General features: G+C 43.3%; 1 protein-coding gene and 1 long non-coding RNA gene across 2 annotated transcripts in view; one reads left to right on the top strand and one right to left on the bottom strand.

Annotated features, from left to right (window-relative positions):
• LOC310775944 (THUMP domain-containing protein 2-like) overlaps nt 1–12363 on the bottom strand; it is a gene marked incomplete at its 3' end in the record, with an annotated part of 40471 nt that extends 28108 nt beyond the window's left edge. Inside the window, exons 1-4 of the mRNA XM_083636067.1 lie at nt 12229–12363; nt 8965–9103; nt 4803–4844; nt 3930–4081 (exon numbers count right to left, since the gene is read on the bottom strand). Of these exons, the coding sequence (XP_083492193.1) occupies nt 3930–4081; nt 4803–4844; nt 8965–9103; nt 12229–12333 (438 nt within the window). The 5' untranslated portion in view covers nt 12334–12363. The remainder of the gene's footprint in view (nt 1–3929; nt 4082–4802; nt 4845–8964; nt 9104–12228) is intronic.
• Nucleotides 100–1075, top strand: LOC310774398. Its single transcript, XR_014552597.1, has 3 exons — nt 100–234; nt 406–480; nt 954–1075. It is a non-coding gene; the product is annotated as an uncharacterized lncRNA (long non-coding RNA).
• Nucleotides 12364–12582: the final 219 nt, after the last annotated feature.

Here is a 12582-nt window from a genome sequence, read left to right as displayed (position 1 = left end):
GTTATAGGGAGTTAGAAAGGAAAATGAGGGAGAAGGGGTTCAATAAACCGTGGCAAAATCTCTGCAGCAAGTGGAAAACTTTAAAGCAACGCTACCTATCAGAACGACGCCTGTTGTGCAAGAGCGGAGCCGGGGGAAAGGCTAAAGTAAAGTTTAACTTTTACGGTGCCATGGACAGCATTTTAGGTCATCGGCCCATCGTGCAATCATTGGCGTCAGTTATCAACAGCATGGGTAAGTCCCAATTCTTTCATTTTTATATGGCCTGAAGTCAGCAAATGTGCTAACGTGAACATGCATGCTAACGCTAGGGACAGCTTAGTTACCATCTGTTGTAGGCCTGATTTAGATGTTGTAGTGCTACTATTGTAATTATATTCCATTATGTATTCCATGAATTATTAGATGCTGATGCCGAGGCAGACGAAGACGCCGACGATGAGGAACCAATTCCGGGGACTAGTACCACGGATTCGGAGGGTAAGCCAAGAATTTGCCATCTTTTAAAGTCACACCATATTGGCTGGCTGATTAGATCAGAAAAGAAATAGGACAAAAACAAAGTGGGCTTACCGTCGTGACTATTTGTTTGCTGCTTTATTCCCTCTTAATATCTATCCTGCAAACCTGATCTGCCCAAATACAAAAAATAAACACTTAATTTGAGGAGAAAATGAAACGAGTAGTTAAAAAATATAAACTAGAGATTTTACACAGAACTATTCTTTTATCTGTCTTTCTGCAAAAGTTTCAGGTACATGTAAGATGCTTTCAAAAATAATTGAAGGTTCCAAATATCACAAAATGTACCAAGAGCAGTCTATTGACACACTAATACAGGAGGAAAAAAAGAATAAACATCCAAGACAATTTATATAAAAACTCTTTAGACTTTTGCACAGTATTGTGTATATATTTATTTATCTCATTATCCCTTCTTCTTGTCATTATAGCATCCTTTGATGTTTTGCCCATGCCGCTCCACGGCCCTGATGACGCCCCTGTGCCAGAAGAGGAAGCATCATCTCTACCTCAACCCACACCTACACCTCAAGAGGCATGGAGACTGCCAAAGAACCGTAGAGCCTCAACTACATCAGTGCACATGAGCCTGATGAGGGATCAAGCAAAACAAGATCAGGCCACCCTAAGCGTGATTTCTGATGCGCTTAATCGAGCAGTTCAATGTTTTGAGAGGGCAACAGATGTAGCAGAGCGCCATGCTCATGCTCTAGAAGTGATGGCTGAAGCTCGGCCTTTCCCCCAGCAACCACCTTCAGCATACAATCCCTACTTCCAAGGGCAGCAGCCTTTTGTGTACCACAACCAAGCACCTCCATCATATCAGCAGCAGCCTCCTCCTACATCTCCCTCAGATGGGGGAGGTGATCCCCAGTCTTACAGAACATACCAAGCTTTGTAGGTCATAACACATACAACCAAGCTACCATGTTGCTATGTTAGTCACTTTAATGTTATTTACCTGTAAGTTTACATGCAACAGTTAATTGCACTAACTTTTACTAGGGATGTTGACATTTTTGAGCTTTAATATGTGTGTACACAGAGGCCCTCAGGTCTACACTGACTGACTGACTGACTGACTGACTGACTGACTGACTGACTGACAGCCATACAAAGATACACACAGAGAGAGAAAGTCAAGGAAAGCATGCAGCTCTGTTTTGTTAAGGAACTTTGCACAAAAAGGCTATTTGCCTGTTGCGATACTGTTCATTTTGGCAGCTTCTTCTACATGGGGCCATATTTATTTTTTCTTTGAAAAGGCACTGTTGTAAGAAGAAATATGAAGTGTTAACAAAAAGTTGTGTGAAACCACAAAAAAAAAAAGTAACTGTTGCCATAGTGTACCTGTTCTCTGTAATGGCAGCTTATACAGTACATGGAGCCATATTGTTTTGTTCTTTGAAACGGCACTTGTATAAGACAATGAAAAAATATTTTGTGTTAACAAAATGTTATGTGAAACCACACATTAAACTTGAAACAGTAAACCATTGCTATGTGCTTGTGTGTTACTGTAATAACAATGTACACTCAAAGTGTGGGTAAAGGTAAACTTAACTTTACTTATGATTTCAGATTGTTTGCTTGTGTGGCTAAACTAACGAGCTGTGACCAAAAGCTGTGCAAGAGCTTCTCTAATCGCAAGGCCTCCTGCATGTTGCTCCTGATGATATCCCTGGGGCTGTTGGGCATGGGGCACTGCAGGACCTAATGCCGCAGGTGGTAGCTGCTGTCTTTTCTCCTCGCATATATTGTGGAGAACACAACATGCAGCCACCACCACCGGCATGAAGTTATAGTTTATGTCAGACTGCTTGGACAAGACACGCCATCTCGCCTTCAGGTGTCCAAAGGCATGCTCCACTTTCACACGGATGGCACTCAAGTGTTCATTGAAAGTTTCCTGTGTTGCTGTCAAATTGGGACCGGGGAAGCCCTTCATGACCCAGGGTAGTAGAGGGTATGCAGGGTCACCAGCAAGGAGTAGTGGCACTTGGACTCCCTCAATGTCCTTTGTTGCTTGGGGGTGTTTTGCTGGATATCTGAAGGCAACCCAAAAATATGTTTGTGGTTTGGTGTGGTACATTCCAAAACTCAGACTTTTAATATAAGTCAAAATCACCTAAACAGTAATTTCTGTAAGATATGGGGCCTTAAACACCCCAGAGTAACAAGTGAAAAATATTTCTTGTAACAGACAACTGCATATTTTCATGTTCCATTGGCTGTTTTTTATTAGAAACAAAAAACAAACATCTGTGGTGATATCCAGTAACATAATGTGTAATACCAATGTTGACCATGAGATGGCTCAGTGAGTTATGCAGAGACTGCAGTGGAAGACATGTAAATAAAAGTTCTAGCAGTCGATTAGATTAACATTACATTATCTACTGAAATTTTACAAGTTAGATGATTTTGACTTATTAAGTATAATGGCATATTTTGACAAAAATGTTGACAAATATACTTGGTAAGATTTGGAGTTTTACCTAAACAGATGTGATGTGACAAACACAGCAGCATCATGAGCGCATCCAGGTGATCCCACGGAGATATCCCTGATGATTAATCGATCATCAACCACGGCCTGCAGGACAATTGATGTCCAACCTTTCCTGTTTACATAATCGCGATAGCCATCACTTGGGGCACGAACAGGTATGTGAGACCCGTCGATTGCGCCGTACACCTGGGGTATTTTATGTGCCTCATAATTGCGCTGTGCAATCTCAAGTGCCTCGTTCACGCCTGGCAAACTGATTGTTCGCCTCATCAGCGTATCGCATATGGCTTGGCAAACCCCATACACACATCTGTGCACAGTGGTTTTGCTCACTCCAAATGTCTCACCTACAACCCTGTACTCAGAACAAGTAGCTAGTTTGTAAAGGGCAATAGCTACTCGCTTTTGTGTAGGAAGTGCCTCGCGAGGGGATGGTAGGGCTGGTGCCACAAGAGGTCCAATAGCGTCGCAAAGCACGTTGAACGTTGCCCGGGACATTCTAAAATTCTGAATCCACAATTCGTTGGTGAATTCCTCGTTTACGATCCTCTCCCAGAAATCCATTATACGTGGCCGCTGCCATACATAAGGACTTTGCCTATAAACTATCATCCGCTGCCTTCTTCTTCTGTTTAAAATAGTCACGGCAGCAGCAGTAGCAAACGAAATCACATTGCCAACACCAAGGAGGCGACGCAATACTCCCGGGACGTCCATCTTCCTCAAAGTGGAGTCTCGCGAGAGAGATTCTACGAGAATACGCGAGACGGGACTTCAAACTCAACTTTAATGGAAACGCCTGCAAGTCGTAATTGTACTTTTTCGAAATTGTAGAAATATCGCAATTGTTTTGCGCAAAAGTGTAATGGAAACACAACTTATGATGTTCTTCTACCTGTGTGCTGAAGCGTCTGGACAGAGCTCCGGTGCACTTGCAGCTGATCCTGAAAGATACGGGGGCAGGAGGAGAAGGCTCTAGTTTGTCCCTGCCGGCTTCCCGTAGTGTACCCTCTCTCCTTGCTTCCTGTCCCTCCTCCACTTTAACACCTGGAGAGGTGATCGGGACAGTGGCAAACGAAGCAAGAACAAGTATGAGATTAAACTTTTTCTCTCAAATAATTTATCAAATAAAAATGGTGGGAGTATCATGATGGCGCTCCCTAGATAGAGACATTTTCTTTTTCTAGACCCTGACAAACATATCTGTAAAAATGGAAAGAAAGAAAAAAAGATTAATTATAGATTTATGATTATGATTATGATTATGATATATTGGGGGGGATTTGTCAGGGTAAGATTTAAGAAGTTCAGAATAGGTATTGCAATACAAACACAACACTTTGTGAAGGCAATTCCCAGTCTCAATAAACCTATGCACCAATGTTGTGTTTGACCAAATAGTTTTAGTACCCCCCCCCCCCCAAAAAAAATGTAGTTTTTATATTTAGATCAGTTAACTAAACCCCCCCCCCACACCTAGTTTTAGCTTTTAGTTTAGTTTTAGTTAATGATAATAACCTTGGTCTCACCATTCTGCTCATCCCACTTCCTCTTTCTCTCTGATGCCTGGGTTCCACTCTCTCCATGGCTCCTCTCTTCCTCCCCCCATCTCTCCATCCCTCTCTCTCTTTCCACCATGTTCTCTTCCTCCTTTCCCTTTCTCTTCTTTTCCATTGGTCCAACAGCAGTGTTGGGTGTGCAGGCGGTGGTTCTTCTGCCGGCCAGCTCCCTCTGCAGGCGGCTCCAGGTCATTACAGCGCCGGTCCACTCACTCCCAGAAGTCTGGACTGCAGGATAGAGGCTGCCTTTGCTACAAAGACGGTCAGAGAAAATGCACAATGCTAAAGTCTATACAAAAAGAGGGCTATTATTAGCATAGGTATGAAGTAGTTATGTTTTTCCCCCTGAGATTTGTGGCATGGAAAGGTGGAAAGGTCATTGATTGTTATGATACTGCGACTGTACATTTGGAAAGTCCATCTGTTCAAAACTCAAAAGTTAATATTTTTATTTTAAAAATTAAAAATGTTTGTCAAAGGAGATTAGGAGATGTGAGGTTCCCTCTAGTAAAAAACAAAAACAAAAAAAACGTTACTATTCTATTCTATTCTAGAACAACCTTTTTGAGTATTACAGCCTCCAATAGAGTAACACAGGGATGACATATTTTTTCCCGGACTTCCTGGATCTGAACGGGGAAAAGTCAATGGAGTTTTACTGCAGGGATGATGTATTTAATATTTGCGAGTAGAAGTGTAAACTCTAAATTGCCGTAGGCCTATTTAGACCATAGATTTAAAGTTAGAAATATACTGTATACTCTGAATCAACACAGTGCGGGCGTAAATAGCCTATAAAAATAGCAGTTCCGTTGCACACAGAGCACCTTAGTGCGCTTTGGAGACGTTTATGGTTCCTTTTTACGCAGGTGATTTAGTGATATTTCTCCATGCAGCGTTCAGCTGCAATCGGCAGGTCAAACGTGCTTGGGAGCAAATAAAAATGAATACTTCACGCTGGAGGAACAAACCATAATCTTAAGGAAATATGAAGAATTCAAAGATGTAATAAAAACCAAAGGCAACACTGCTGCACATAATAATCACAGAAAGGAGGTAGGGGTGCACCGATCGATCGGCAAGCAATCTGTATCGGCCGATTTTGACCTCAAATATGCGATCGGCTGATTGCCGATATTTTTTTATATAAAAAAATAAAATAATAATTATATATATATATATATATAAAAAAAAGCCCTATCACTAATCAGGCTTTCCAACGATATAAAATACAATGCCAATTGGTATTATTATAGGGGAGAAATAATCAACCTAAAATAACGTTTCCAAACTTTTTTTGAGGAGTTTATATATCGGTGATCGGTAATCGGTGATCGGTCGATGATCGGTCGATGATCGGTTGGGCAGATATTTCCCATAGGCGATCGGCAATCGGTGATCGGTGGCAAAAAAAACGTGATCGGTGCACCCCTAAAAGGAGGGCTGGCAAAAAATGCAGATTGTCTGACTGCGTTTACATGGACTTGAGTATCCCGGTTGGTGATCGGTCGATGATCGGTCGATGATCGGTTGGGCAGATATTTCCCATAGGCGATCGGCAATCGGTGATCGGTGGCAAAAAAACGTGATCGGTGCACCCCTAAAAGGAGGGCTGGCAAAAAATGCAGATTGTCTGACTGCGTTTACATGGACTTGAGTATCCCGGTTATGAGGCTTATCCTGGTTTTGATCATATTCGGGATATGGCGTTTACATGGAAGAGAGAGAAAGCAGGTTACTCATATCCCTGTATACATGATAAGTAGTAGTATCCTGGTTACTGATCACTGCATGCTATTTGCGCAGGCGCCTGTGATCGTTACAATACAAACCGGGGTCATTATTATTATTATTATTTGCTTATATTGGGTGCGTGTGACGTGACGTCATTCACCTTTTTTGGGCAAAGACGTGGGATTCCCTCTTCATGGTGGAGTGTCCCTGTTTGCACGCAGCGCGCGGCTTTGGCTTTAATTTGAGTCACAACACCTTCGTCCTGTAGTCTGTATACTACAGACTTGAATAGGGCAGCATTTTGATGCTTTCTCCTATCTAAGCTGCCAAGCATTTAATTATTTCATCACCGAAATACAAAACTCGGCAAAACTCTTTCCTCATCGCTTCAGAAGTGAGACTTTTAACACATTGACTGCCAGCCGTTTTTTTCTTGCTGTAGGTAGCTTCTGCCAAGCCGTTTTTTGAGGATTGTGGCTCATTTTACAAGAGCCGAGGATTATTTTCTGCTTGGAGTTTGTGAACATACAATATCTCAAAAGTACTAATAGAATGTGTACTTTCTCTGTCTAAAAGAGTTAGTTTGTAGAGTTAGTAGTTATGTAAGCATTAGCAGTTGAATACAGCATGGTTTTAGCGTCAGAAAAAATATTCAGAGATAAACGGCTTTTTGTGAAATTCGATAGAACTGTCACTTTAACCATTCATTTTTGGCTCTCTCTCTCTCTCTCTCTCCCTCCCCCTCTCGCTCTCTCTCTCTCTCTCTCCCTTCCCCTCGCTCTCCCTCCCTCTCTCTCTCTCTCTCTCTCTCTCTCCCTCCCGCTCGCTCTCCCTCCCTCTCTCTCTCTCTCCCTCCCTCTCGGGAGGGAGACGCACTAGGTTTAATCCTAGTGAGAGGGGGAGAGGGAGAGAGAGAGAGAGAGAGAGAGAGGGAGGGAGGGAGAGAGAGAGAGCGAGAGAGAGAGAGGGAGAGAGCGAGAGGTAGAGTTGCTTCAACTCCTCCCTCTTCTTGGCTGCAGCGGCCGTCACAGTCTCAGTGCTTTGCTGCTGTCCTGTCCTGTGCCTGTCTGCACGGCCGCTGTTTGAGGAAGTCGGCATGGACATCCTCCCTCCGTGTGTCTTCTCCTCCTTCCTCCTGGCTCTACAGCGGGCGTGTCAGAAGCGCGTTGCTGCTGCCTGCCTGCCTGCCTGCTTGCCTGCGTGCGGACGCTCCTTGTGCGAGTCAAGATGGGCCGGGGAATGCGTGGGCGATGGGCAGATGTTGATTCTGGCCTTTCTGAGGTGTTTCAAAGTGTGTTTCACCTATAATCTATTTTGCAAATCGCTCTCCGCTCTCTGTGTGCTGCTGCCTGCGCGGTCGCTCTCGGGCAAGACAAGTGTGGATTACTGTAAAATCGCCTCGCCATTTCCTTGAATGGCTTGCTCCCGCGGCAGTTTTTTCTTTGATTTCGCTCTGGGGAGCACTGTCAACACTTAGTGGGTCGGTAAAATAGATTATACACATTCAATACCTCCAATAATTGTATAGGAGACGTAAAAGGGATTGATCAACGCCCCACCGTCAAAAAAAAAAAAACGATTTTTTTGACGTATCAATACGTCGCTGGCAGTCAACGGTTGGATTCTGCTTGACGTACCAATACGTCGTTGGCAGTTAACGTGTTAAGTCGAATTGCACTGACATTTGCGAGTGAGTATTTCCAGGTAAAACGATTACGGTAGGTATGTGCGGGACCTACAGCAGCGAGGTTAGAGAGGAAAATGCCTGGAGTCTGACGGCGGTCTGATGAGGAAGTAGCCTAATCGTGCGGCACTTCTATACTTTATACTGGACGAAATTCTGATAGTGAAACGGGTCATTTTGCGCAAGCTGTGTTGTGTACGGTAGCCCCTCGCGTTGGAGGGTGTTCACGGTGTGTTTCGCGTTGTTTGGTCATGAAATGGAGGGGGGGGGGGGATGCCTGCAAGTCTGCTGCCTTTTGGAGATGAACTGAACTGAAGCCGCGCCTGCGCAGGAAGTCTGCTGCGGTCAGAAAGCAGGATAAGGTGTATACATGCAACAGTATCCCGGGTTCTTTCGGAGTACTCCACCTCGCATAACCGGCTTTCTCAAAACCGGGATAAGGGCTTATCCAGCTTTCTGAAACCGGGATATGATGTTTACATGCGCAAACACAAAAACGGGATACTCCAAAACCCCGACAGTAACCGGGATACTCAAGTCCATGTAAACGCAGTCAATGCGTAAGTTATTCAGCTTGCTTGATTTCCCCACCGATGTTCAGCATCTCCGTTGCTCACACGGTGTGCTTTGGAGACGTATGATTAAATGGGTCTTGACGGTCACAAAAGACTCTGCTCTCCTTCTCCAGGAAGCTCATTGGTTCGTGAGCGGTGCCTTTTAAGGTTTAATCTTATCCTTGCAACTTAACCTGCTATCGACCAGGTTAACTGTGTGTGAAGCATAAGTTGCTATGGAAATATATCTCGGTAAGAAGTTACTAGCATTGTAGCACGACAAACCCAGAGTTAAACCTGAACTTACCTCGCTAAGCCACTAATCTTGCTTGGTGGTATATAGGCCTAAGGTGTGTTTTGTAAGATGGGTGTGTTCATGTGTCAGGTGTGCTGTGGTACCTGGGCCGCTGTGGGCGGGCAGCGTTACAGGTGAGTCTCGTCTCAACAGGAGGAAGAGTCTCTCAGCAGCCTTCAGCTCTCTGACTCTGTGGATCCCCGCAGAGCAGCTGAACAGCACTTTACCTGGGATCTGACACACCTAGACAAACAACAACGTCGTCAACAACAACAACAACGTTAACAACAACAAACATCGCCACAAGCTTGACTCCTGCTGCTTCCTATCATGTTGAAGTGTTTAAACACATCAGTGAAGTCTTTATTTTCTGTATGTTGTGTCACAGTATCCATGAGCATCACCTACAGATGAATGTACGTAACACTGAGGAGATTGTGGTGGATCCCAGGTCAACTGGGGATACCATACATGCCATACATCACATGGTCATGATATCAAGCAGGCCACTTCCTACAAATATTTAGGGGTCCACTTTGAGCATGTTAACTTGTTAGCCGGTAGCTATCAAGCTAGCTCCAGCTGCAGAGCTAATGTTGTTTTCAATCTGCTTAATTGCATATTGCGGGCGGACCAGCGTTCTTCCAGCATTTACTTGCTGTCTGCTCCTTGCGCCCGGCTAGGGTAAGTCCAACGTGCCATAAAACCACAAAATAAACAATGATGCTGATAAGAATACAATTATATTAGGGATATATGATTCAGTTTCAGTTGTTCTAGCCTTATAGTCTCGTAGCCTATATGGGCGACTGAAGTTTATTTATCCACCTTTTTTTTATATAACAGCACGATGTAAGAAAACTGCCTCAGAAATTAGTTTATCCACTTTTATCCACAAGTAATGTTAAACTTCCTTTTTTTAGGCTACATTTTCCCCTCCAGATAACATCCCATTCCACAATCATCTTATGAGAAACATGATATGTGCACGCTTTACCACACCGGCCATATGCTAGGTTTCCACCTAGCCTTGTTTATAGAGCAACCATAGAGTCCATTTTATGTTATGGCGTCACCAGCTGGTTTGGAAACCTAACAGTCAAATGTAAATCTCAAATATTTAGTCTGGTCAAAACAGCAGATCATGGGAATGCTCTCCCCCCTCACCCCCCAAGACATCTTTGAGCAGCCCACCATTCGGCAGGTTAACACACTTTTGTCTGAGCCCTCCCATGTGTTGAACTCTGAGTATGTGCTGATGAACTCTGGTAGTAGATACAGGGTCCCTCTGTGTAAGCATAATAGATACAAGCACTCATTTGTTCCTCTATAACTGATGAATGGGCTCCCCCTTGAGGTCAGACAGAAAGACAGCAGGCTCTGTGATAGTTTCACAGGCTCTAATATGTTAACCTGACGCTGCCAGATGGATGGGTTTGCTTCACATTTGTTTACCGCCCCCATCTGGTGGAGTCAGGTTACTAATATCTGCCTGCTTGCTTACATGCAGTTTTAACAATCACTTGTTTGCTTGCCTGTAATGTAATGTGTGATTTACTAGCATCGTTACTTTGTAACTGACTGCACTATAACCAATTGTATCTTGCACTATTGTACTTTGCAGTATGTATTTAGCACTATTTTGGTGTGAGAGGTATGTCTGAAAGGCTATGACTGTGATGAATGACATGTCACCACATACTGTCTTTTTTTTATGTACTGTCTATGGGGACATTCAGACCAAAAGCGTTTTTGGAGCTGCCAGCGTCTTTCTGCAATTCATTCTCTATGTAGGGATGTGCTAGACGTGCTCCTCTTTTAAAGAACGCATCTGGCGTTTAAACACTGGTAGCGTCTGTTGTTTTTGGAGGAGCGCTCTCTGCGTTTTAAAGCTGAAAAAGTTGAACATTAGAGGAAAAGCGCCCTGCTCGTCTTTTTACTCCTCCTACATTTTCTCCTCCCAGAGGGATCCTGCCAGAATTGGCAATAATCTGTCTTTCAGCTGGCTACCGTCCGTGTGGTCGTTGTGTGCTCAACTCTAGTGCGCGCGACTGCAGGGGAAAATAAAACAAAGCGCAAAAAATACGCTCCGTGCGCTGTGTTTTGTGCACAATGGAAGCGCTCTCAACATGATTTTCATAGCGTTCTGACTGAAAAAAACGCTTTTGGTGTGAATGTCCCCTATGTCTGTATGTACTAGTGCAGCATTTTAGTCTTTTACTGCAAGACACATTTCTTCCATGGGAGACAAATAAAGTGAACCTTGACCTTGACCTTAAATGCAATAATATCAATGAAGCAATGAAGCAATAGTCAAATCGATCATTCCATGGTCATAGGCATATTGTAAAGGCATTAAGGCCTCTTGAATTCCTTCATTTTGGTTTCCTATCATTTTGGTGAACAAGGAACAAGGAACTTATTCTACCTCACTGATTGTAAATCCTTCTGGATTTGGCCATCAGGTATATCAAAATTTAAAATGTGTAAAAGTTTCTGTTACCTCACATATTTTATACTTCCACTTACTGTCAGTATCAAACTACTGTGTGCAAGTCCAATTCATTCAACCCTAACCCTATACATAAACAGTAGAAACATTTCATTCTCATTTTGATTTTCAGTAACAGTAGGCACATTTCTATTCAGTCAATATTTATTCATTCAGTTCATTATACAGGGACACACTGCAGTTAACACACCTACACTCAGTTTACCCAAAGCATCTGCAAGTTATATAGTGTAAAGATCGGGTTTCCCACCTTTTAAGAGGTAAAGCACACCAGAAATTAAAGTTAGAATGCATATAAATGATTTGTGTTCATATTGCTGACAAGCCTTGATGACGTGATTATTATAGGCCTATTTACCCCTCTTTTTATGATTTATTATGACATCATTACTCATGTAGCATCATATAGTGATACGTAGATGACTGTTCATCCACTGATGACAGAATTAGTTTATAATTGATGAAAATACCTAATTTAGACTTAAAAACAACTTGTGAAAAACAGACCAGTCTTTTCCTCTAATTTCTGTGGTCTTATTTGGCCTTAAACACCTATTGCAATAAACAGCCTAGATAGTTGTATTATTTTTCTCTCCTGTTCAACTGTTTTAATATCTTCTTTAGAGAATTTAGAAGATTTTTTACATGCTCACACACACACACACGCGCGCACACACGCGCGCACACACGCACACGCACGCGCACACACACACACACACACACACACACACACACACACACACACACACACTTCTCTCACACAGCTGGCTACAGTGAAACAAGTGGAATGACAGTGTGACAGACAGTCCAGCCACTGACGGACATCAGCGTGAATCAGAGCCGAAAATGCACTCACATGTTGGGCTGCGAGCTTCGTCTTCACCTCCTGAAGTAAGAAAGGCTCCATGCCGTGACCGGCCGTGCAGTAGAACCGAGCTGTCGGCTCGCTCATTACTGTCATATAGCTATACTAATATATTACTCCTTTAGCTTGGACTAAACTCTGGTATCTGATGTGAAAGTAGAGGCTGGCTCGTGTCTGTTCCGTGCACCGCCATGTTGGCTTATTTGTTTACACCGGAAAATGAAATCTTCTTCTTCTTCTTCTTCTTCTTCTTCTTCTGTTGATTTCCGGCTGACTAGGCATGGGTTGGTGCATTGCTGCCTCACACTGGTATAACTACTTCACTGCACATTGACCTTTATCTTC

The sequence above is a fragment of the Poromitra crassiceps genome, assembly GCF_964638095.1.
Source record: "Poromitra crassiceps genome assembly, chromosome: 4".
In the NCBI taxonomy this organism is placed as follows: Eukaryota; Metazoa; Chordata; class Actinopteri; order Beryciformes; family Melamphaidae; genus Poromitra; species Poromitra crassiceps.
This window is presented reverse-complemented; position numbering and strand designations above follow the sequence as displayed.